Source organism: Monodelphis domestica, chromosome X, assembly GCF_027887165.1.
Source record: "Monodelphis domestica isolate mMonDom1 chromosome X, mMonDom1.pri, whole genome shotgun sequence".
Taxonomy (NCBI): domain Eukaryota; kingdom Metazoa; phylum Chordata; class Mammalia; order Didelphimorphia; family Didelphidae; genus Monodelphis; species Monodelphis domestica.
In genome coordinates, this window is record NC_077235.1 from 87,359,880 (window position 1) to 87,385,684 (window position 25,805).

The following is a 25,805-nucleotide window of genomic DNA, read 5'->3' on the forward strand; positions in this document are numbered from 1 at the left end:
ACACAGAAAGAGACAGAGAGAGAGGAGGGGGAGAGACAGAAAGAGACAGAGAGAGGGAGGGAAGGAGGGAGGAAGAGAGGGATGAGAGAGAGACAGAAAGAGACAGAGAGAGGGAGGAAAGAGAGAGGAAGGGGTAGAAGACAGAGAGAAAGGGAGGGGGAGAGACACAGAGAGAGAGGGAGGGAGGGAGAGAGGGAGGGGGGAGAGACACAGAAAGAGACAGAGGGAGGGAGAGGGAGGGGGGAGAGAGAGAGAGACAGAAAGAGAGAGAGAGGGAGGGAGAGAGAAGGAGGGGGAGAGACAGAAAAAGACAGAGAAGGGGAGGGAGGGAGGGAGGGACAGAGGCAGAGAGAAGGAGAGAGCGAAGGATGAGGAAGAGACACAGAAAGAGGGGGAGAGAGGGAGGAAAGAGAGAGGAAGGGGGGAGAAGACACAGAAAGACACAGAGAGGGAGGGAGAGGGAGGGGGAGAGACACGGAAAGAGACAGAGAAAGGGAAGGAGGGAGGGACAGAGGCAGAGAGAAGGAGAGAGCAAGGGATGAGGGAGAGACAGAAAGAGACAGAGAGGAAGGGAGAAGGAGGGGGAGAGAGAAAGAGACAGAGAGAGGGGGAGGGAGAGGAAGGGGAGAGACACAGAAAGAGACAGAGAGAGGGAGGGAGAGGGAGGGGGAGAGAGAATAAGACAGAAAGAGAGAGAGAGGGAGGGAGAGAGAGGGAGGGGGAGAGACACAGAAAGAGAGAGAGGGAAGGAGGGAGAGAGGAATGAGTGAGAGAGAAAGAGTCAGAGAGAGGGAGGAAAGAGAGAGGAAGGGGGGAGAAGACACAGAAAGAGACAGAGAGAGGGAGAGGAGGGGGAGAGAGAATAGACAGAAAGAGAGAGAGAGAGAGAGAGAGAGAGAGAGAGAGAGAGAGAGAGAGAGAGAGAGAGAGAGAGAGAGAGAGAGAGAGAGAGGGAGGGGAGGGGAGAGGGAGGGAGGGAGAGAGAGGGAGGGGAGAGACACAGAAAGAGAGAGAGGGAGGGAGGGAGGGAGAGAGGAATGAGTGAGAGAGAAAGAGTCAGAGAGAGGGAGGAAAGAGAGAGGAAGGGGGGAGAAGACACAGAAAGAGACAGAAAGGGAGGGAGGGACAGAGGCAGAGAGAAGGAGAGAGTGGAGGATTAGGAAGAGACACAGAAGAAAGAGGGAGAGAGAGGGAGAGAGAGAGAGGGAGGGGGAGAGACACAAAAAGAGACAGAGAGAGAGGGAAGGAGGGAGGGAGAGAGAGATGAGGGAGAGAAAGAGACAGAAAGAGGGAGGAGAGAGGAAGGGGTAGAAGACAGAGAGAGAGGGAGGGAGAGAGAGGGAGAGGGAGAGACACAGAAAGAGACAGAGAGAGAGGGAGGGGGAGAGACAGAAAGAGACAGAGAGAGGGAGGGAAGGAGGGAGGAAGAGAGGGATGAGAGAGAGACAGAAAGAGACAGAGAGAGGGAGGAAAGAGAGAGGAAGGGGTAGAAGACAGAGAGAAAGGGAGGGGGAGAGACACAGAGAGAGAGGGAGGGAGGGAGAGAGGGAGGGGGGAGAGACACAGAAGAGACAGAGGGAGGGAGAGGGAGGGGGGAGAGAGAGAGAGACAGAAAGAGAGAGAGGGAGGGAGGGAGAGAGAAGGAGGGGGAGAGACAGAAAAAGACAGAGAAGGGGAGGGAGGGGAGGGAGGGACAGAGGCAGAGAGAAGGAGAGAGCGAAGGATGAGGAAGAGACACAGAAAGAGGGGGAGAGAGGGAGGAAAGAGAGAGGAAGGGGGGAGAAGACACAGAAAGACACAGAGAGGGAGGGAGAGGGAGGGGGAGAGACACGGAAAGAGACAGAGAAAGGGAAGGAGGGAGGGACAGAGGCAGAGAGAAGGAGAGAGCAAGGGATGAGGGAGAGACAGAAAGAGACAGAGAGGAAGGGAGAAGGAGGGGGAGAGAGAAAGAGACAGAGAGAGGGGGAGGGAGAGGAAGGGGAGAGACACAGAAAGAGACAGAGAGAGGGAGGGAGAGGGAGGGGGAGAGAGAATAAGACAGAAAGAGAGAGAGAGGGAGGGAGAGAGAGGGAGGGGGAGAGACACAGAAAGAGAGAGAGGGAAGGAGGGAGAGAGAATGAGTGAGAGAGAAAGAGTCAGAGAGAGGGAGGAAAGAGAGGAAGAGGGGAGAAGACAGAGAGAGAGGGAGGGAGGGAGGGACAGAGGCAGAGAAAGAAAGAGGGGGAGAGAGGAACAGGGAGAGACTGAGAGAGGATGAAAGAGAAGAGGAGAGACAGAGGGAGGGGGAGAGGGGAGAGAGAGAAAGCCAGAAGAGCACAAGTAGCACAGGAGAGGCCGGACACAATGGAATTTGCTTGAGTCGTGATCAGCATCTCTCAGCCTCTGAGGGCGGCTGGACAGCGTCCCGGTCGTGCTTTTCCACGGCTCTTCCATGCTAAGCCTTCCCGCAGGCACTCTTCTCTTCGCTTTATTTGACTGTGTCCTGGGTGGCCTTGCGGCTCCCATGGATCGGCCCGGGTTTGACTGGAGAAGCAGGTGCGCCCCCTACCGTTCGGCCTGTATCTTCCCAGGGCGGGCTCCTCCGGCAGGCCTCCTTTCTGTCTCAGTCACAGCTCTAGGACGGAGGCGGCTGGGCGCTGGGCCAGACCCTCCTGCCTCTACGCATGGCTTTCAGGCGCATTTCTGGGAGGGGGATGAGGGCGGGTAATCGGGTGTCTTCAGGGAAGTGGGGTGGGCTGGGGGGGCAGGGAGACCTCCTCCATCTCCTTAAGGTGGCCCTTTGCATTCTGACTCTCAGCAGCCTCCGGTCCACTGCCCTGGAAGCCAAAGGAGGGAACTGAGGCAGCGGCTTTCCGGAGCACAGAGGGAATCCGAGAGAGTGGGCAAGGCCCCTGTCGTCGTGGTGGTTGTCGTGGTGGTCAGCAGTGCTGCCATGGTGTCCAGAGCCAAGAGGCCCGGGCCCCTGCTGAAGGGAGAGGAGGCCCCGCTCTCCCTGGAGCACTGGATCCAGAAGAAGGGCCAGAGCCCCTGGGGGGCAGCCCGGCCACTTTAAGTCGGAGAGCCCGGTGGCCGCGGCTAGCGAGGCCTACGCCAAGTTCTGTGCCGAAGCCAAACCCAGCAAATGCCAGCGCGACGCTGGAGCCGCCTGGGCCCTGTGGCAGGCCTGCGTGGATGGCGGCCAGTTGCTGGCCCAGCGGCAGGAAGAGTGCACGGCCTGGCAGACCAAGAGCCTGGAGCTGGAGTTCAAGTGCGCACAGCTGCAGCAGGAGAAACAGAGTCTGGAGGAGGCCTGGGAGGCTGAGAAGTTCCGGGCCAGCTTGGAGCGGCCTCCACCCCCTCAGCCCCCAGAGCGGCTGCCTGAGGGCTCCGAGGGCCAGGCCTCTGTCTCTGAGGGGCAGGAGGCCTTGGGGCGTTTGCAGGAGCGCTGCCAGCAGCTGGAGAAGGAGAAGGCCCAGTGGGAGGCCCAGAAGCAGGAGCTCAAGGCCGAGCTGGGGAAGATGCGGCAGGGCCTAGAGGTGGGCCAGGGCCGCCTGGCAAGCCTGCTCAAAGCCAACCAGGAGGACCGTGAGACGTGCCGCAGCCTGCAGGAGAGCTATGCCCAGTGCCAGGCCGAGATCGAGAGGCTCCGCAAGGAGACTGGAGCGCAGCAGCTGCAGCTGAGGCAAGCCCCCGCAGCTGCCGTGACCCATCGGGGGCCCAAGGAGGAGGAGCCCGAGGCGGCCAAGAGGCACAGGCCCGGGCACGGGGGGCGGGGCACGGCGTGGACCAGGCCAGCTAGCGGGAGCTGTGGCCCTTCTGGGGCCGCAGCCGCAGCGAGGCCTGCTCTCGAGCTCCCCCTGCCAGCCTGGGCGCCCAGCCTGCAGGCCCCAGAGGAGGAGGCAGCCCGTAGCGGAGGCGGAGAAGGAGGAGGAGAAGAAAAAGAAGGAGGAGGCGGGGGTACCCGCTGCACCCTCAGGTGGCCCCCAGCAGGCCCAGGTGGGCCGGCGCTGGAAAGCGTTGCCCCGCTGGAAGAGAGTGTGCAGCTCATGCGGTGCCTGGGGGCGGGCAGAGAGGAGGGGCGGGGTCTGGGACTGCTCCTGGTGCCGAGCCCAGGCTGGGCCTTGGGGGGCCCCCTTCACACCACGCGGGGGCCACTATTTCCCAGGCCGGGCCGCTTGCAGTCACCTTCCCAGTGAGAGGTCGGGGGAATGCAGGGGCCCGGGAGGGGTGGAGAGCAGCCCCGGACCCCTGGAGAGGGCCGCCCAAGCGAGATGTGGCCTGGAAGAGGAGGGAAGGACCCCTGGCCAGCCCCGGGGAGTGGATGTGCCCCCAGTGCCACGTCTCCAACTACGGGCACAGGACCCGAGTGCTTTCGGTGCCATTCCCGGAGGGAGATGGACTTGGCACGGGAGGGAGAGGCCACTTTCCAGGCCTAGAGCTCCTCCCCTCCCCATCCATTTGTCCCATCACTGCACTTCGCTCTGAGAGTCATTCCAGTTTCCAGTTGGGTGGCACTGGAAAGGCACAGCCCGGTGTTAGAGGGGATTCCCGCTGGGCCTCTCTGATGATCTCAAAGGGCTTACCCCCCCACACACACACTCTCCTCTGGCTCCGGACTAGAGAGCCTTCCAGAGGGCCTCCATTTTGCCTCAGAGCCTATCCCCTCTTGATCTGGGCTGTCAGAAAGTTCTGCCAGGCAGCTTTTGAGACAGTGCCGGCCAGATAGCTGCCTAGATCCCAGGGTGTGGTGGAGCCCAGCTGTTCCCCTGATGGGCTGGGAAGCATTTCTTGAGCCTGAGGAGTGAGCCAGCTCCTCTTCTCCTTCCTTCCCGCCCCAAAAGCCTGCTGGAGCTTCGGCTTTGCTCCTGTCTATCTAGGCTCTCCCCGCTGCCAGCCGCCAGTAGAGAGGCACTCCAGCCATCCAGCCATGTGTTCAGTTCTTCTGAACCACACAAGAGTCACAGGCTGGGCGCAGCCTAAAGGGGTTCCTGGCCTCTCCCTACTTGCAAGGATGGCTCAAATATGTATTTGGGGGGGGACCAATGAACTAACATTTCGTTCGGGCCTGAGCTCTGTGCTGTCCAATCAGCTCCCACAGGTCCGTTCAAGTCTCCCAGGAGCACTAAGAGTCCTGTGGCGCTGCTCCCCAATGGGCAGAATGGCCTGTGGAAGCTGGAAATCGCCCTCAGCCCCATCACAGGGCTTGGAGATCTAGTGTCAAGTTTGCCAAAAGGACCGTTCCTGCATACAGAAGCCAGACTGAGAAAACTGGGGGAAGGAGGCCCCTCATAAGAGAGCTACTTGTCACTGGCCTGGATGACCACTCCGCGCTTGCCATGTCAGCAGTATGAAATGGACTGGCCACCCCAACACCCCTTGGGGGAGGCTTTAGAATCGGGTTGGATAATTCCTTTCAGAACTTTTGAATCTTATTTTTGACAAGCTGAACTTTTTCAAAACGCTTTCTTCCTGTTTCCATGCTTCCTTTTCTTTCCGTCCCCCTCCCGGGTCCAACAAGCACTTCCACTGGGTTATCCCGGTGCTATCATCACTTATACCTCCTTCCAGATTATTCATCTTTGCACTAGAGCGATCTTTGGAAACCCACATCCTACATGCATGTAAACTGATGACGAGCCATTTGTTTTTCTTGGGTTCTGCATTCCTTCCCATAAATAAATCCCTCTGGACTGTCCTGGGTGGTTCCACAGTGTTTCCCTCTGGCTCTGCATCACTTCCTGGAGGTTCTTCCAGCCCGTAGAAGCCTTCCAGCACTACGGTAGTATTCCATTTAATGAGCCCATAGGAGATAGTTGATCGGCTTCACATTTTGAAGTCATCGAGCGGTTTGCCTTGTTAGCTTTCTTGTTTTTCAGTAGTGTGATTCATAGAAAGCCTTGTGTGCATGACACTGAATTCTTGAACAACTGCTAATGAGCATGGAGGCCCTCTGAGAAGCCAGAGCACCTATGGGAAAAAAGAGGAACAACTGGATTGTGGATCTGGGAGGGAGCTCTGGATCCAATTCCGGGGGTACTTGGGAACAGCTGTAGGATCAAAATCAAGCCACCTGAGGCCCGTCCCAGCCTCCAGTTTGGCCAGAGGTCTGATGTGACAGATTCAGTCTCTAAAGGGGAGGTTGACATTCGAAGGAGGCTTGGATGAACTGTGTGAGCTGAAGGAACGAGAGGACGCCCCAAATGTGGGACATTGCATGGTGCAGCCTTTTTCGGTGGCTCAGTCAGCTGTGACTTACTTTTTTTACTTCACAAAATTACAATTTGTTACACTGGAGATGACTGTAGTGTTGTTAAGATATGGGAGATGTTAATAAAAATTTAAGTTAAAAATATTTTAGTGTATCAGTGACTCTCTTGGCCCCTCCCCATTGCCTCAAGGCCATCTGACCTCTCCTCCAGGGTTCTACTTCTGGGTACCCTTAAGGGGGTTGGGGAGCATCTAGCCCCTGTCACTGGTGCAAGCCCTCACCAGCTGCATTCCTCCTGATTTGATGGGTCCCTTGCACCCCTAGATTTCACAAAGAACTATTTCCTTCCAAGGTATAGCGAGAACATTTGCTCTCAACACTTCCTAGGCACAGTACAACCCCATATCCTTTTACCTCCCAATATCCAGGGAAAGGAAGGAGATCAGGTTCACACCTTCACTGGTTCCTATATCACAAGGCTCCACCACAAGCCGAGGACTTGCGTTCCTGCTGCCTATCTGGAATTCCACCCTCAGGATTCATGGCTTCTGTTTCCAGGTCCAGGGACTAAAGCAGCTTTACCCAGAACTGGAAAGGCCAAGTGAAACGGCCAAACCCCCAAGCCCAGTACTCAGGGGCATAGGACCTAAACTGGAAAGGGGGGAAAGAGCCCTTCTCTCCTAGCCAGCTCAATCCATGGTGCCTATGCTTTGGGTGAATAGGCCCTTTGCCCCCTGAACACTGCCAAGAAAAGAGAGGTTGTCTTGGTCTGACAGTTTCACAGAAGCAGCCCTTTTTAGCTCTGTAGCCAGTGGAGAAGCTGCTCCCATCTACATTGGCGGGAATGGAGAATGTCTTTTCCCAGCAGCAGGTCCCTGCCATCTCCCCCTTGGCTGCCACCATCTTGGGCAATCTGGGAAATCCAAAACCCAGTTACATTGATTACTGTCTTTCTGTAAATTTGATTTCCTTCATACTCCTGAGTATTTTAAAATATTCTTTATCCTAAGAAGGGGCCCATAAGTTTCACCAGCCTGCCAAAGGGTTCCATGACACAAAAAAGGTTAAGAAGCCTAGCTCTAAAACTACCGGCTAATCTAATGGCTAGATTGGACAGTCACCTGGCAGCTAGGTGGGCTTGGACACAGGAACACTGGAGTTCAAATCCCAACAAAGACAGTGGGACCCTGGGCAAGCCACTTAACCCCATCTGCCTCAATTTCCTTAACTGTGAAATGGAGTTAATAAGAGTAGTCACATCCCAGGGTTGCCATGAGGATCAGATGAGATACCACAGTATCTATGAAGTACAGTAGGCACTGGTGAGTACTGGCTTCTTTCCTTCCTTCCTCATCCTTCTCAATCCCTCCAACGAATAGGGCACCATTGGCCCATCTCTCCTCTCAAGGTTTCCATACCTATGTGACAGAGATTAAATATACATTCCAAGAGCACCTCTGAAGGAGTCTGGCCATACAGAGAGGTGGGGGAGCCCACTCCAAGAGTCACAATCTTGTGGAATGGAAGGCTTGGAGAGACACTGGAGCCTACGAAGCGATTCTGTAACTGGTTCCAATTGAATAATGGCCTGCTACCTAGGCAGCTCTTGGATTGGCTGCAGGAGCATTTGAGAAGGATCAAAAACTAGACACTCAACCGTTCTCCCCTTAGCAGCTCTCTTCTCAGATGTCTTTGCTGGTGTGTTAAGAGGAGAGGCATTGGGCCTCCTTTCTCACCCAGAGCTGGACATGACCAAATGAAATGGGCTTTGTTCTCCGACTCCTGAATTTGTTCTTTTCTTTCCACCCACTATGTGAATTCAGAGAGGCTAGGAAGACAAATGTCCCAGCATCGGGGTTTCTGGGCATCCTGCTGGGTTGGCAGTCAGCCCTGAGAGGAAACAATGTGAGGGTGTGACCTGTGGGATCCAGGCCAGCTCAGAGGATTCATCTGGCAGTCATTCAACAACTGGATAGGACCTGCTGGACCAGCCAGCATTAAGGAGAAACAAGCTCAGTTTGAGTCCACTCTATCCAGGGACTCAAGTGGGTTAGGGGGGAGCTCTTTTCCACTTGTAATTTTCTTCTTAGGACACCTTTGAAGTTAATATCCTTTTGTCCGAGTGAATTGCTACTAAATGGTTACATGGAACTTGGGCACTACTTGCTGGCACCCAACACTGGGGGGCACATTGAACCCCTACCATTGGAGAAGAGGCATCTCAAATTTTCAGGGGATCCTAGAGAAGAGATGTAGCTGGCCTTCTGGCCCCATTTCTCATTTTTTGGACTTCAGAACCACTCAGTCCCTCCCTTGTGGTTCTCCTCCTGCTGATTTGACCATTCCTTCTCTTTTCCTGGATTTCTTACCCAGGTCCTGCAGGGCTCAGTCCTGTGCCCTATTCTATCCCTTCTTTTACTTGGTGTGAAGGACCAGCCCTGGAACCCATTTTCTCCCTGACCGCCTTGCCCCTAGAACCCTTGCAGTCAAGTTAATGAAGAACCAGTGACCACACCCTGGAATGTGCTAGGAACTGATAAGGACCCCAGTCCCAGGAATTCCTGTGCACTCCCCCTACCACTCCAGAATAAAAAGCCTGCAAGTCCCAGACTCGGGGCTCCAGCCATTTTTAGAGTGCTGAGCCCAAACTGCAGCTTGTTTAATGAACTCCCTCCTGTGTGTTACATTGTTGGTCATTGTTCATCCTTGGGATTGATTAACCGGGCACTTCAGGCTTCCATGGCTTCCATGGATTCAATCACCACCTCTAACCTGATGATATGGAATGCATACCTCTTTGCTGACCTCTAGTCTCCTAACTCCGATACCTCTGACTGGATGCCTTGGACTTCCTAACTCAACATGGCCAAAAATTTCCCCCCCCAAACCCTCCTCTCTCTTCCTGCCCAACTCTTCAAGTGTCCTCTTAGCCTCAGGCTTCTCCAAGGGAGACAGAAATTCCTGCCATATGGGAAGGCAGGAAGTTGAGGCCAGAAGTCACTGCTCCCCTTGGAGAGAGGGAATATTAGACTACTCAGCCTTCAGTGCTTTTAGTCTAGGGGAGGGAACTTTATAAAGTCCAAGCTAAACTTCTGATTGCCATTTCCTGTAGAAATATGGGGAGCCCCAAGTTTTATAGCTGAAGCTCAACTCTGTTCCCACCAAATACCAGTTATACTATGTAAACCTTAAAATTTCTTAGACTTATGAATGTTGGAAATGTCACCATTGGGAAATTTCATACTTGAAAAATTTCCTACTGATAGTAAGAACTCTATTGGAATGTGAAACTCCTTGACATGGGAGGATCCTTCTCCTCCCTACTTAAGACTACTTTAGGACAGAAACCTTTTGCTAAACAATGGAAAGGGCTTTGACCTATGCTTAAGCATAGAACAGGAAGTTCTTTGAATCATGATTGATTTTAGAATTGATACAATAGAGATACTTGGAATGACAGAACCAGGTCTTGGAAAATACAATCTCCACCCTACTTAGAGTAACAGGATTTAGGAAGGGCTGCAGCAAAGGTCAAGATTTAATTATTTGAGAATATGACCTTCAACAGACATGTGCAAAGGGGGCAGACCTCTGGGTGGTCCTGGGTTAAACTAGAGGAACTTAGATGGTTTCCTTAAAGATAGCGGGGTCTGAGGAGAGAGAGAGAGTTTTTTGCTCTGAGAGGTGGCTCTGAAGGAGGACTGAGGAGGTTGCTCTGTTGAAGGACCAGGAGAGAAGGCTGGCTCTGAAGGAGGAGAATTCTCTGGAAACATTTCTTGAAAGGAGGCTCTCTTGAAGGTAGAGCCTGAGGTTGGCATGAGAAGCCTTAACTAGAGAGATCTTGGGGTGAGTGATAAAACCAACTGACTGATTTATTCATTCTTATTCCTTTCTTACTTTCTCTTTTTCTATTGATTAATCAATGTATTATAAATTAAATTTCTCTATAAAACCCAGTTGGCTTGGGCATATTCATAAATTGGGAATATATTCCCTGGCGACCATCTTATATTTATATAAAACCAAGACACCGTAGAAAACATATTTCAGCGGTCATAATTGATAATATATATTTCCCTTGCTCCCAAACATTTTAATTATCACAGTTTATGGCTCCCACTCTCTTATCTACAACTATTTAACACTCAAAACTATTTTAAATCTAACAACTAGGAACACATAGCAAACAGCCAACACTTACATGACTCTTACTAGGTGACCAGCCAATAGCAAAACAGGAAGCAGAGAAAGCAGACATGGGAGAAGATGTGGCAGACTATAGAGATTAAAGAGTCTCTCCTATGGGGGGGGGGGCTGGAGTCTGACTGGGGAGGGGGAGAGAGAGAGGACCAGAGGGATTCTGCTCCTAAGGAAATTTCCCAAGAGTAGCAAGCTGTGGATAGAAACATGGCCTCTGCCAGTTCATCTCCTGTCAGCCTCTCCCTTGGTTGGCATGAAGAGGGTGATGGGCTTCCCCAGTCTTTTCTCCCCGCCCCCCCCCAGAGTGGAGGCTTTTCTTCTCTCCCACTCTCATTGGCCGTGGCCAGGGTGTCTATACTAGCCTTTTCCCTTTTTGGTCTCGACCCTAAATCTCCATGTGGGTTTCTTTGGCTCCGGGTGTCATGGGCGAGTGTGTGACTGGACATTTGGAACCTTTGCCTTCATCCCCCGACATTTCCCCAGTTCCCTAGAATCCAGCTCTTTCTGGGCTGAATTCGGGCAGTTCTTTCCTGTTAGTCATCAGTCTCGGAATAGTTAGTTCTTGGAGATGAAGCTGGGTGACTTTTGGGCCTCTGGGCACTGTCTTCTCCAGGCCACATGCTCCCCTCCGGGCTTAGCTGCTTGGTGCTTGGGCTGCTCCGGCACCCAGGCCCCCACTCTGAGGGCCTTTAGGCTCTCTCCAGGCCGGACAAGCAAGAATAGGAATCGGGTAACAACGGAAAAGTACTCGAAATAAAAAAGCGCCGAAGCAGGGGCGGGAGGGAAAGCTCCAAACTAGTCGTGTGGCTGCCACATCTATCAAATGGGCAACCCAGTCCAGCAGCTCTGGAAGGAAGGAGACCCGAAGAGGGCTCCGGAGGAGTCGGACTTGCCTTCCAGACCCGATACTGCCCTTTCCTTTCAGCTAAACACCATGTTGGGTTAGGCCAGAGGCAACGACTGTGACAATCAGAGCCCACCTCCGGAGCTCACCCCCCCTCCCATCCTAGCCCTCCCCACGGCCCTGAATCCTCCTCCCCCCACCCCAGTCTTTGCAGCCGGGCCACCCGGATTGGTTTCATTCCGGCTGCTCCCCTCCCCCCCAACGCGGCCTGGGGCGTGAAATGACTCCGGGGCACTTCTGCCTAGAAGGCATCTGTGCTCGGGGTAGCAGTTTCTAAGCACCCGGTTCCGGGCCAGAGCGGCCACAAGGCCCTTCCCTCCTCCGCATCCCTCCGGCTGGTTTTCCGAGGGGGGGGGGGCGGGGGCCTAGTCCGCTCCAGCTGCCGGTCTAGCCCTTCAACACTGACCCAGCCTTCCGGGCCCATTTGTTTCGCGTGGGGCCCGGGCTTGGAGGAGCTGGGGGGGAGGGCAGGACAAGGGCAAGGGGCCCGCTCACAGAGGGGGCGGGGCAAAAGGAACGGCTGGGGGGGAAGCCAACTCCCGCGGGGGGGGGGGGGCGCAGCGGCCGGAGGGGCGTGTCCAAGAGACCCGTGCAACGGAGAGAGAGGGGGCCGACTGGGTGAGCAGAGGCGGGTCGCGGGGGGTGGGGTGGGGGTTGGGGACGAGTCGGAATAGGAGAGGCCTCCGCTGCGGGTGAGCCGGCCTGGCCTCTGTGACGCGAGCCGGCGCCAGGCCTCTTCCCTGCCCCCGCCCCCCCGTCGGCCTCTTCCCTATAAGCGGCAGTGAGAATGGAAACATCTGTACCACGTGCCGGGAACCCGGCGTCGGGCTCTAGGCGCTCCACCCCCCATCGCATCGAGCCCCCGCGCTCGTCCTCGCGAGATGATCTTGAAGACATGGCTGCCTCGAACCAAGGTGGGCCCGGGGGGAGCCGGGGGGCGGTGGCCGAAGGGGGAGGTTGACAGGGGCGGGGGCAGTGAGCGAGGCGCCCACGCGCGCGAGAAGCTTTAGGGGTCGACGTCCGGGCGGGGGCGGGTGGGGAAAGGGAAAGGGGAGTGCGAGTGCGGGAGGGAGGGGAAGGGCGCGGGGCGGGGCGGCGCAATGCAGTGCATGCTGGGGCAGGGAGGCCTGGCGCTGCGCGCGCGCCCCCGAACCTCACCTCCCGCCGGGTCGCGCGCCTCCTCGGCGTGGGGGCCCCCTCCTTCGCTCTGGCTGCCCGAAACCCCATGATTTTCAAGGGGAGGGGAGGACCCTCACTTAGTCCTGGTCTCCCAGGCTGCACCGCGGCGCCCAGAGTGCCCTTGGCCAGATGGCTCCGTTTACTGTTCGGGCCTAGGAGTCCCTGTCCAAGCTGATCCCTAAGGCTGACCCCCTGCCTTATCCAGCTCCCAAATACTGACAGCTCTTCCTTCTATCCCCAACTCTTTCCAAAGCAACAAAGACTTGAGTTTGAATCCTGCCAATGGATGCTCACACTGCCCGGCTGGGGCCTTCGTCTCTAAACCGCCAATATGAGAAAACCTGCTTTTCCTTGCTCGGGAAACCCCTTCAGCCACTGCCACCCTGCCAGAGTCTTAGAAGACAGTGAGTGGCCCAAGTCTGCGAATGGGTCACAGGGCTGGCAAGGGTCCAAACCACCAGGACTGGCTTTTCTTTAGGCCAGCATCAGTTGATTCACTCTCCCCATACATGGGGGCTTCAGTGAAGGGCTGAGTGAAACGTGGAGATTTCTTCCTGTGGAACTGAATTTTGAGTGTTGAGGTAGAGAGTGCCTGGCCTGGAGTCAGAGAGGCTGGAGTTCAGATCTGACCTCAGATACATGCTGGCTGTGTGACCCAAACAAGTCACTTCACCTTGTTTGCCTTGGTTTCCTCCCAAAGAGTCAAGCCTGGAAAACGACAGAACAACAAAAGCATTCAGGGCCACCCACGATTTGTCCCTGACCCTCTTTCCAACTGCCAGCCAAGCTGGAAACCACCATCTGACCCCCCCAAAATAATCCTGATTTCCCACCTCCCTGCTTTTGCTTTTTCTCCTTGGAGGATTGATTTCCCTCTCTCCCTGGCACTACCATCCTTCTCAACCTCTCCCACGGAGCCTTCCCTATTGCCCTTCTCACCTAGAATGGTCCTTTGGACCTTGGTTGTATTTCCGTATCACATTTGATGCCATTTGATGTAGCACCCCTCAGTTTCACAACATAGCTGTGCCAGTCCCACCCCCATATCCAGTCTGGTGCCAAGGCCATCTCTGCCTTTGTAACATCTCTCCTACACTTCCCCTTCTCCCTACTGCCATGGCCACCACCACCACCCTGGTTCAAGCCCATATTACCTCACACTTAGACCACTGAAGTGGGCTGGCCTCCAAAGAGATTTTCCTAAAGCCCCAGCCTGATCCTGTAAACTTCAGTGTCTCCCTATTGCCTCCAGGATCATGTACTAGGTAGTCCCTTGACCCCTCTCATCTTTCCAGGCTTCTTACACCTAACCCCCTCACATCTGTACTCTTTAGGCCAGTGACACGGACTCCTCTTCGCTGGACCCCATGCTTAGCAGACTGTCTCCCTCCTCCACTCTAATTTCTGACCTCCATGGCCCTCTAGGTCCCCACTAAAATCTTGCCTTCCCCAACCCGTCCTAATTCTCAGGCCTTCTGTCTTAAGTGTTCCCTCTTTTTCCTAGGTGCATCTCCTCAGTTCATATTGGTTGGTTCAGTGTCTCTCCTGTTAGATTGTGAGCCCCGTGAGGGCAGAGGACCGTCTTTTGGTCTTTTGCCTCTTTTTTGTGGGGTTGTCCCTAATGGACTTCCTGACCAGCGGGGTCCCACAAGGGAAGGGGCTCACCTTTGTGATGGGACCCGAGGAGAGAGAAGAATCGAGAACCGGGGTGGAAATGAAAGACACGGACAAGTCAGTGGTTGGATGGGGCAGGCAACCCCTATGATTTTCCTAAAGGTGGAAAGTGAGGATTAATGGAGGTGGTTGAGGAGATTAAGGGAGAGAATGAAGGCCAGGATGGTTACAGCCTCGGGGAAGGAGGAAAGAGATAGAGAGATAGCTAGAGAGGATCTGAGATCCGAAATGGTGAAAGAAGATTCCTAAAAGAGAGAATCCCAAGGGTTGCCTTTGCTTTTATTGATGAGGAAGCAAAGAGATGCCTCTAATCACGTAACAATAACATCATATAGTTTAGACTATCAAGATTGGGTGGCAGGGTAGAGGGAACACCTTTTGGGCGTGTAGATTGCAACCCGACCTTTCCCAGGCTAGTGCTCTGAACATGTTAATGAGTTTGTCTTAGGCAACAGGCCCTGTGGTCAGGTCAAGGTTACCTTCACAAACCTTATCGGTAAAACCCCATGCTTGGAGACACAGTCGCCGTACAGTCATTTATGATTCATAGATGTGAATATGCTTGGGATGCTACATTTTTCTATCAGCACACTCACTCCTCGCACCTAGTATGTCGACTTGACAAACAGTGGACTTGGAGTCAGGAGACTCGGTTTCCAGTTTGGCTCACCAGAGCTCTCTGCTCCTCAGTTTCCTCCTGTGTAACTCAAGCCAGTATCTGTACTCTGCTTCACAGTGAGTGTTGTTAGGAGGGAAACTCTTTTTGGTAAATAGTAAAGCAGCAAAGAAATGTGGGACGCCATTACTCTACCGTTCCTGCCCCTAGTCCGGAAGCTTCTTGATGGGGCTCTGTGTCCCTTCATCCTTGCAATTATCTCACTAAATTGAGTAGGTTCTCTAGAGAAATGTAGCCATTGACTCTTTGTCCAGTTTGTTCTGATGCCAAAAAATGTTTCCCCTTTCACTCTCCATGTCTCTAGCCAAGTTTGATGGGAATTTTGACTCCCTCGACCTTGCTGAATTTGCTAAGAAACAGCCTTGGTGGCGGAAACTGTTTGGACAGGAGTCGGGGCCTTCTGCCGAGAAGTACAGCGTGGCTACCCAGCTCTTGATAGGCGGGGTCACTGGCTGGTGAGTGACAGCTTGGAAGGTGGCAGGTGGGCGGCTGGGTGGCTGGGCCAGAGGAAACACGAGTTAGGCTTGGAGAGATCCTAGGTTGGACGAGGAGAGCCTATGGGCAGCCTGCCTTTCCCTCAAGGCTCCCTTCAGGCACCCTTTCCTCCATAAAGCCTTCTCCCCATCTCCCCAACTAGAAGTAAGTCTCTTCTGCCTTTGGGGGCCGGTCTAACTTCTACCCCATAAGCATTGGTTGCAGGAACTAGACATATTTCATCTGTACAAGACTGAGGAGGACGGGATGTCTGGATCCTAGAATGGCAAAAGCATGGGCGTTCCAGTGCTCGCAGGGACCTAGCAATCACCTCGACCAAATAGTTCTCTTTCCAGTCTTCATGAAGGAAGTGAGGACCTACAATTGTGCCTGTGTCTGTCTCTTCTAGTCTTAAAAAAACCCCTTAGTCAAACCAGACCTCCCCAGCCCCCTCCTGTCGCTCTCTTGCCTTATCTTTCTTTGAAACCTTCTGCAGTCTGGCTCCTAAGCTCCTTCCACGGAAATGAGAGGGTAGTCCCTCTCCAAAGAGATCCGTCGTCCTTCTTGGCCTTGATAGCCTTTGGCACTATCAATTGTGTGCTCCTCCTGGATAGTTTCTTCTCTGTAGCTTTTCATGCCACTGCTCTCTCCTGGTTTTCCCCCTGCCTGGCTGATCTCAGCTTTTCAGGCCTCCTTGATGGACCTTCCACCAGGTCACCTCCACCGACCATGAGTGTCCACTCTGTGCTATGACCTCCCCTCCTCTCCTTCCATGTAGCCAGCCTGTCTGCAGGGGATTCTCAGATATCTTTATCCAGGTAGACAGGCAAGAGCAGACGTGTTTATAAACAGGTTGGGGACACAGACCTGGAAGGAGTTGTCAAGCCAGTGGGAAAAGAGAACCTACAAAACTGAGACCAGATGATGTAGAAGGCACCTCCCAGCTCTGGTGTTGGGAGATCGTTCCGGAAAGTTAAATTAGGGGCCCCCTGGACTAGGGAGTCACTGTCCTTGGCAACCCCCAGCATGCTCCAGATGTACTCCTCTGGAGTCATTTGTTTGGGAAAATGGCTTTCCTGTTTTCAGTGATGGGTTAGCAGGTTAGCAGGCCTTCCTACAAGGGCAGCTTGGTGGGGGAAAGGAAGGGAATGCTGTCAAGAGTGGCCCTCATGATGTGGACAGACGGTCAGAAGACAGGAGCTCGCTCATTGGTAGCCAGATGGTTCAGAACCACCGATAGCAGGTATTCCTGTGAAATATTTGGGACACTCTGCCAGAGACCTGCAAGCAGAGCCTTTTGCAGAACTAGAAACTACTAAAGTAAAGTAGCACTTAGCTGTGGAGAACATTGAGCTTGACTTGAGGCCCGTTCAGAGCTTCCGACTGCCCCTAGACTTCCTTTTCCACTGGGCAGTCTCCAGGGCTGAGTTCTGCAGTGTCTTCTGGGCTGCACCCTACAGAGGAGTGGCCACAGCTCCTGTTTGGGGGGGGGGGAGTCAGGCCTCGTGCCCTGGAGTTCATAGTGACTTCGTTTTTCAGATATCAGCCCAGTTTCCACTCAGGTCGATTGATCGCCCTTCCGTTTTATTTTGTAGGTGCACAGGCTTCATCTTCCAGAAAGTGGGAAAACTGGCAGCCACAGCAGTAGGTGGTGGATTTTTCCTACTACAGGTCTGTATGAGCCACATGGAATGAGTTTAGGCTTCACGGGATACTAGCTTTAGCTAAATGGCTGAGGAAATAGATGGGTCTAGGGAGGGCCGAGCCACTTGCCCAGGGTACAGAGAGGAGATACAGATTGGAAAATGGGGGGGGGGGGGCGGGAGGGAGGTGAAATGACAATGGTGCTAGTGTGAAATAGGGCGCCATGCTCACTCTGGTGGCTGAGGTGAATCCTCCATGAGGCCTGAAGTTGGAGAGGAGAGACACTGATGTCGCTGAAGAATGGGAGCTGGATAGACAGCCATTATGGAATCTTGACCTCAGGAGGCTTTAGAGAAGCCATTTTGGTGGCTGAATGGAGGCCAGCCTGGGGCAGATTTTAGATGGTCAGGGGAAGGCAAGACAGGGTTCCACAGTGGAAGTGTGGCTTTTTTGTTAAATGTGCCTGTGCCTTGCATTACTTTTATTTCGAACCGTGTCCCTCTCTCCTCCACTACCCAGTGAACCGGCCCATGTAACAAGGAGTAAGAAAGAAAGAGTTGGAAAGACTAGCTCAGCTGAACTTAGATGCTTAGCAAAACTAACTAACCCTAGAACTGATCCTGGTCGTCCATGCAGCAGTCCCCCTCCCCCCAGGACTTTCTGTGTCCTGCCCATCTTCGTCAGTGTCGTCTCTCCTGTTAGCTCGGAGAGTAGGGGCTATGCTGGCTCTGGCTTTGACTTTGTATCCCCAGCACGTCGGAGGTGCTTAATGGATGCCCACTGATTGTTTGGCTTTTCCGCACACAGTCCCCTGCCTCTGCAGGGAAGGGAAGGGCACCAATTTTCCTCTCTCTTCTCTGGGAATGAAATGATGAAAATGCAAATAGAAATCCTGTTGGAGGAGAAGGAGGGAAGGAGGGAGGGAGTTGTAGAGAACTCGGTGCCCAGCTTGGATTTCGAAAGGACGTCCCTTGAAGATGAAAGCAGAGGTAGTTTCTGAGAGATGAGAAAAGGTAGCAACATCCTATAAGAAGAGCATCAGGGACGCTCCAACCCAGGATGCTGAGGCCAGGGAGCTGGACATGGTTAGCTTGGAGATGAAAAGACTTCCAGGGGGGCTTCCAGTCTCTGATGGGCTGGTACATGTACACAAGGGTCAGGACAGAAGATGGAGGGAAGCCGCTTTAGAGGCAAATGTGGGCCTTAAAGTCAGGAGAAGCGGCCTTATCGGAGCTGTCCTGAAGTAGAATAGTGTAAAAGCAGCCAGGGAGGAAGGGGTTCCAACCTCTGTCTCTAAGGATACAGTGGACTCGCGGAGACAAGACACTGTAAGCGATCAGTTGTTGTTCATGGCCAATTGGGTGCTAATCTAGTCCCATGGAGAGAGCCATCACTTTGAGCCTCCACGGTCACCGAGAACTCTGGGAAAAAGGATTTGAGAAGGTAGAGCAGGGTGAGCAGGACGGAGTCTGGCATGGAAAGTTAGATGGGGTATGGAAAGCGCACACCTTCCTCCGTAGAAAGGTGTGATGAGTTGTGGTCTCTGATGCAGAGACCACATGATGACGTGTCAGTCTGGTTTGCCTCATTCTTCTAAAGGCAGGCTCTTCATGGGTGGGCTGGAGATACAGGACTTGAAGGGGAAAAGAGCAGTTACAGCCTTGACTGTCTGCCTACTTTCACGGACCGTTCTTATGGAGGAGTCCTGTACCTGTGAGTGTGGGGGCTTTGGCTGTGCCGAGTCATTGCAGCTCCAGGCATAGTTAGACAGCGGGCAGTGGCAATCCGTGTTCTGTATGCAGGGCCCTCAGAGAAGTGTGTAACCATCTTTTGTGGGCCCTTCTTAGACTACTGTGTTTAAAGGCCTAGAACAGCAAATGTGGGATTACAAAGGAACCCCCTTCGATGGCGGTCTAGTTATCATATATACTTTCTGAAGTTCACAGAGGAGGGCTTAGTCTTACTTCGAACCATGGAATATTTGAGCCAGAAGGGAATCTACGTGAGGTCCTAGTCTTTGAGGATGTTGAGGCATAAACCCCTTTTTCTATGGAGGGCCGCTGACCTGCTGGAAAAAAGCCAAAGGAGAGCCACATATCGATCTAGACTCCTATCCAGTGATTGGTTTTTGTTGACAGAGAAATGCTTTCATCTAAATTCAGGAGCAAATATTGGAAGACTTGAACTACCACAGATACTCTAAAAGGGCTTCTGCTCTATTCTAGAGAGGAAGAAGAAGAATAAATAGAAAGAGGGAGGGAAGAGGGACACAGGGGACTCGATCGCTAGGTTCCAGGGCAGTAGGTGTTCATACTCTGTTTCAGAAATTCGATCCCCAGATTTTGGTCCAGTGTGCTGAGGCAGAACCAAAGTTCTCCTAAAGCTCCCAACTGCCTCCTTTGTCTGTCTATTCCTTGTCCCCTCCCCACTCCCCAGGCCCGGCTCAAGTCAGGTAGATGTGAGCCTGGGGGCCAGGCCAAGCATTGAGGGGCAGCTGTGTAAGAGACTTGTGTGTCAGAGATGAGGGGGTGTGTGTGTGTGTGTGTGTTGGAGAGTCTTCCTGAAAGGAGGAGGAGAGAGGAGATGTTTGAAAGGCCATCGAAAGCTTTAGTCTCCTGGGATGCACCCATTCAGTTCGGTTTAGACACCAAAGCCTCGGAGTCTAAGGTTCTTTGGGTGACCTTAATTATTGAAGAAATTCTTCTTTCCTGTCTCTCTTCATCTTCCAAAATGTAGATTGCAAACCACACCGGCTACATCAAGGTTGATTGGCAACGAGTTGAGAAAGATATGAAGAAAGCCAAGGAGCAGCTGAAAATCCGAAGAAGCAACCAGCTCCCAACAGAAGTGAAGAGCAAGGCTGAGGAGGTGAGTGCCTTGGGCGCCCCCACCCCAGTGCAGGAGTTTAGGGCAAACCCACCTGCAGGCTCCTGGCAAGTTTCCTCGGTGCCTTGTCTCTGCCCTGCTGAGCGAGGCCAGCCCCTGTCCAGATAGACCTTTGGCCTGAAATCCCGGCTGGTTGCCATCAACAGATGGTTGTCTTTTGCCAACCTTAAGCAGAATGAGTGCAGAGGAAGCCCTTCTTGGGTGGCGATTTGGAAGAGAAAAGATGTGCTTTTCCATCTAGGAAGTGCAGCTTGGTAGCAATGAGTGCACTCCTCCTCTGCAGCCATCTCTGGCCCAGGGCAGCTTCATCTCCTCCTCAGTCAGGAGGAAGGCCATGACCACTAGCATTTCCCCAAGTGCTTTCTCGAAAGGCTTTCTAAGCCTCCTGTTGCCTGCCACCCTGGAAGGTGGTGGAATCCTGACTCTGAAGGGACCAGATCATTGACCCCCTCATTTCACTGACTTGCCGATAAATGGCACTACCGGGATTTGAACCCAGGTCCTCTGACTACAGGCTCTTTCCACTGTTCTACTCAATAGCTGCCCATACACTTGTACACAGCCCAGCTTTTTTTGGTAGCTCTGATATATTTTGCCTTTACAAGAGCCCTCTTCTGATGCCTCATCAGGGTGCGGTGCTTGGTATGGCACTGGAGGGCTTCATCTCGGGGGTCTGTTCTCTGAAGACCAGCAGGGCTGAATTAGGAAAGACCAGATTGGTCCTGAGCCATCACAAGATCTTTGCCCATGTCGACTTTCAGAGGCCGGCTACTAAGCTAAAGAAGCAGCATGATTTGCCCTGGTGGAGAGAGTGCTCAGAGAGCACTCCAGGGAAGTCGTGGATCCTTGAAATGCTGGGGCGTGTTAACGCCAAGGTCACACATTTTGTCTCGTATTACCGTATGTCTCTTGGAGGCATTCTGTGAGGGGAATCAGACTGGGAGATGGCAGAGCAGAACGGAAACTTTGACTGGACTTGGAGCAAACAGCTGGAGGCTGCTCCATTCCTGGTCTGCGGCCACCTTTGACCTTGCTTCAGGCTCTCACGTTCTCCACAAATAAATGCACAATAACAACGGGCATAGCTTGAGCAGCCTACTCAGCCCACCCCTCCAGCCGCCTGCCTCTCAGACAGCTCACACCAGATGCCGTGCCCAGTAGACGTCCGAAATTGGCCATGTCCCAAACCGAACCCTCCTTGCCTCCCACCCTCCCTATTACTGTGGGGGGACAGTAACATCCTCCCCATCCCTCAGGCTCGCCATTCGTCACTCTCTTTCACTCCCCAGACTGTCGATTTCAGCTCTGCAGCAGCATCTCTTGGATAGGCTCCCTTCTGGGCTCTGATGCTGCTTGCACCCTGGTGTGGGCTCTCATCACCTCCCACCTAGCCTATGGCAGTAGGTATCAGGAGGCTGCCTGCTTCAAGGCTCTCCCCACTGCAATCCAGCCTCCATTCTGACCCCAGAGTGATTTTCCCAAAGCTCGGGTCCCTCTGCTGGATGAACTCCAGTAGCTTCCCATCACCTCCAGAATCCAATAGAAAATGCTCAGTTTAACTGAGTACTCGGAGCCCTCTGGAGTCCCCCTTTCCAGTCCTCTTTTTCCCTCCTTCCGGCCCGTCATTGTCATCAGTCCAGTGACACTGGCCTCCTGGATGTCCCATGAGCGAGACCCTCCATCTCTCAGCTGGCTCTCCCCCATGCCCAACTCCATTCTAGCTGCTGATCTCCCTGACTTCCTTTAAGCCCCAACTGAAATCCCTTCCCAAATCCCTCTCAGTTTCCCCCTCGATTGTTCTCTATTCATCCGATTTAGAGCTGGCTTCATCTGTGGGTCTCATGAGCTCCTTAGGGGCAGGGACTGCCTTCTGCCTCAACATTTAGCACAGTGCACATTAGTAAATGTTTGGTGACCGCCTGGCAGAGGCCCGGTGCCCTCGCCTTGGGAGGAACAGGCAGTATGACCGAGCAGTTCCTCCATCAAGGTGCAGCATGTCTGTGTTGTGGTGCCCATTGCTCCTCTGAGTTCCAGCTCTTCCACATCTCCAGAGTGCCTTGCCCCATTCATTCCCCTCTTCCCACCTTCCTTGTTTTGGTCACCAGGCTGCCACGGTTCTTTCTCGACCTCAGCATTATCCTTAACCCATTACTCTCGTGCATCATCGCTGCCAGATCTCGTCTCTGCCTCCACAATGTTTTCCTCAACTGAGCCCTCCTTTCCACTTTTGCCTGGCCAGTCTCTTCCCTGTTTGCTGGCACCAGTCTCTCAGCCTCTAGTCTCTCCTCTTTACTCCTGCTGCCCCATCTCCCATAGGCCTGGAATGCCCTCCCTCTTCTTTCCAGGCTCAGCTGAAGCCTTTCTTTGTCCTTCCAGCTCCCAGAATTACCTTGGATCCGCTTTGTGTCAATTTTCTATATACTTCTGGATGGATGAGCAAGTGGAAAAGAACGCCTCAAGTGTTTATGCTGTGCTGAGTGCCAGGGATACAAATATAAAAGCCAATACACAGGGGGAGCTGGGTTGCTCAGTGGATAGGGAGCCAGGCCTAGCGACCTGGAGGTCCCAGGTTCAAATCTGGTTTCAGACTCTTCCTGGACAAGTCTCTTAACACCCAGTGCCTGACCCTTACTGCTCTTTGGCCTTGGAACCGATAATTAGTGTCGATTCAAAGTCAGAATCTGGTAAAGGCTTTAAAAATGACTGCAGGGGGGAGGGTGCTTAGGGAGGGATATTTGGGCTTGGAAAGTTACAGAGACAGTAGCGTGAGTGAGTGAGTGAGTGAGTGGAGTCAGGATGCAACTTCTGAACATGTTGCCTCCTCCTCAGAAGGATTGTGTCTTTTTTGTCTTTGGAGCCCTGGCATATAGTAAGGGCTTAATGAGTGCTTGGTGGGGGATTGGCTGATGCTCTTAAAACAATGCAGAGGAGCCTTGTGGGGAAAATGCCAGGCTCTCCATCATGTCCCACCCTGCATTCTTACATGAGGAAGCGTGCTTACACTGGCAAATCGGATATCACTGATGATCATGGGAGCCAGAAAAAGGACTATAAATCTTCCCGGCAGATTGAAGCAATGGGCCAGTCGGGTCAGCCCCCCATTTGACTTTTTTTTTAAACCCTTACCTTCTGTCTTGCAGTCAATACTGTGTATTGGCTCCAAGGCAGAAGAGTGGTAAGGGCTAGGCAATGGGGGTCAAGTGACTTGCCCTGGGTCACACAGCTAGGAAGTGGCTGAGGCCAGATTTGAACCTAGGACCTCCCCTCTCTAGGCCTGACTCTCAATCTACTGAGCTACCCAGCTGCCCCTCCCCCATTTGACTTTTAATGGCGGGATTTGAGAAATGGAAGAATAATCTGTCCCAGGCCTCGCAGTTGGGGTCCATTGGGATTTCAACCTCAATTGGCCTCCTGGACCATGAGGGAAAAGCCCGGAATCCTTTTTATGAGTCCATAAAAGCCCTGGCTAAAATGGGCCAAGGAACACCACTAGAAGACCCAGTTAATGAGCCTGTTGTTTATTGCCACATGGGACTCGAGGCTCTTTCCTGTGACCACTTCTCTGTAATGACAGTTCAATCGGGGGAATGATTGGGGGCTTCATTTGCCTAACTCTGTAGGTACACACTTAACATGGAAACTGAGGGGAGATCCAGATCGGTTTGGGATCAGGAAAGGGCTAGTATACCCCCTTCGTTGTACAAGTAAGCCCCAGAGGAGTTCAGCGAGAGGCAGAGCCCTTTAGAGGTCTTTAGAAATAGTAGCAAGAGGCACCCAGCGAGAAGTGTCCAAGCAAAGAGACCGAGGGCTGGGCTGTGGATGGTCAGCCCGTTGCTTACCTTCCTTGAACTTCACCTCCTTCTGCCAAATGAGAGGGGTGGACTAGATTGACCCGCGGGGACCTTCCGGCTCTTACCCTATAGCTTCAAGGCTTGGAGATAGATACTGGATTTCTCATCCTCCAGGGCACAAGGGATACACGGATTGTGGAGGCTAGCACGGCCCTCGCTTTCCCAACTCTGTCCCCTTTCCGGATCCTCCCCATCTTGGCCCTTGCTTGCCTTTCCTTTGTTCTCATCATTGGCCCCGGGAAGATGACTCGGGCAGTTTTCTTGTGCCCAAGCTGGACTGGAAGTAGAAGGAAGGTCCATCATTCCTGAAAAGAATGGTTCATACTTTCTCCAGAGCAGGGGAACTGATGGTTCTTTTTTTCTGTGATCAGGTCGTATCATTTGTGAAGAAGAATGTGCTTGTGACTGGCGGATTTTTTGGAGGCTTTCTTCTTGGCATGGCATCCTAGGGAGGAAGACTGATGACCAGCCCTGACATCGCCCGCCTACTGTCCTTCCACAGGCTCGTAATTAGCACCCACACTCTGGGAGCGGCCTAAACCCTGTCTGTGGCCATAATCCAAGCTGTAGGATGAGTCAAGAAAGTAGATGACCTCTCGAGCCTCCTTTGTGTCTTTGAGGGCCTGCTTTGTAATGAATTAGCTGTTCTCTAGGTTGCGACATCGCGTTTCGGTTTCGCTTTCCCTCCCTGTAAGACAGCTAACCAGGGAGCACTGCGTTCTCAAACTCCGTAGCTGGTGGCCAGCCTGCCTGCTGTCCTTGTGTTCTGCCTTGTGGAGATGAATACACTTGCCCACTGATCACAAAAGCTCTGATGGCTTGTGTCTTTTGTTCCTTCCTCACTTGGTCTCCGAGTGCGGCAGCGCAGGATGACAGTTACTGTTGACTTCACAGGCTTTGGGGGCATCTGGATCTGTCCCAACTATGGCGTCCTTCAGATTTCGAATGTGGACGGTGGCAGACCGAATTTAAAACTCATGGACCACCGCTTAGAAAATTGTAGGCAGCAGGGGTCAAGAGGACCTGAGTTCAAATACAGTCTCAGGTCCTTACTAGCTGCATGACCCTGGCCAAATAGCTTAACCCTCTTTGCCTCAGTTTCTTTTTCTGTAAAATGAGCTCCAGAAGGAAATGGCAAACCTCTCTCGTATCTCTGCCAAGAAAACCCCTAAAGAGCCAGACACAACTAATGGACAAAAATAAAATGAAAAATGTGTATTCGGTCAACTCTTTTTTAGGCAAACTCTCACCTTCTGTCGTAGCATCAATACTGTGTATTGGTTCCAAGACAGAAGATGGTAAGGGCCGGGCAATGGGGGTGAAGTGACTTGCCCAGGGTCACATGGCTAGGAGGGGTCCTCTGAGCCACCTGGCTGCCCCCCTCAGTCATCTCTTAATGCCATACTTAAACAGATTCTTGACATTTTTCTTTAAAGGAAAAACCCAGCTTCAGTGTATACTTCCAAACCAGGTCTTAGACAGACATTGCTAGGCCTAGACTGCTCCCTCCCACCCCATGTGCTTCTGCACACGAGGCCCTCAGTGGCTCTTTATGGGAACCTATAGGCGACTGTTGTTTTAAACTCCCTACATTGAATACAAACCAAACAGCAGGTCCCTCTGCCTCTCAGCCTTCCACAGCTTGTTGGCAGCACATTAGCAGAAAGGCATTTTACTGGAGAGGAGTTTGGTGGTGGCTGAAGTGCCGCCTGGTGGTGTTCAAACACATTACAAGGCCACATGAAAACTACTTGTGCCAACGTTGATCTCTTGGATGCCATTCTTGCCTGAGTCCGGCTCTGCTCTAGACCAGTGGAAGCACTTGGTGAGCTACTGATTCAGATAGTAGACCCTCTTAGATAGGAGAGTCACTCTACCAGACCCTGATTTTTTGGACACCAGCCACCAGTCGGTGTCTGGTAGTGGCAAGAACCCTGGGTGTCCTCAAGGCCTTGGCTTTAGCTCTGTCCTTCACTGTATTCCAAGCATTCTAACTGTAGCTCCCAGTGGTGTGCTGGAGCCAACTCAAGCAGCCTTGCCAGCCATCATTAAATCATTGGGAGCCATCCTTTACAACAAGAAAGGAGGGAAAGCATCAGTGAAGGTAACCCATAATCCTGCAAAAAGTGG

The 25,805-nt window shown here is 53.0% G+C and overlaps 2 protein-coding genes across 3 annotated transcripts in view; both read left to right on the plus strand.

The window, feature by feature from the left end:
• The window catches only part of LOC130456200 (uncharacterized), a 12,859-nt gene extending 6,528 nt beyond the window's left edge, over positions 1-6,331 (plus strand). The window contains exon 3 of the mRNA XM_056809884.1: positions 2,798-6,331. Within this exon, the coding sequence (XP_056665862.1) occupies positions 3,498-4,175 (678 nt within the window). The 5' untranslated portion in view covers positions 2,798-3,497 and the 3' untranslated portion in view covers positions 4,176-6,331. The remainder of the gene's footprint in view (positions 1-2,797) is intronic.
• A 5,525-nt stretch (positions 6,332-11,856) lies between these two features.
• On the plus strand, positions 11,857-24,483 carry FUNDC2 (FUN14 domain containing 2). Of its 2 annotated transcripts, none has more exons than XM_056809885.1 (5): positions 11,857-12,205; positions 15,125-15,275; positions 16,890-16,965; positions 19,675-19,806; positions 24,047-24,483. In XM_056809885.1, the coding sequence occupies exons 1-5, from the start codon at positions 12,079-12,081 to the stop codon at positions 24,122-24,124; spliced, it is 564 nt and encodes a 187-aa protein (XP_056665863.1). In that variant the 5' UTR covers positions 11,857-12,078; the 3' UTR covers positions 24,125-24,483. The 2 variants fall into 2 exon arrangements, with proteins under 2 accessions (XP_056665863.1, XP_007506323.1); XM_007506261.3 differs by lacking the exon at positions 11,857-12,205 and adding an exon at positions 12,729-12,874.
• Positions 24,484-25,805: the final 1,322 nt, after the last annotated feature.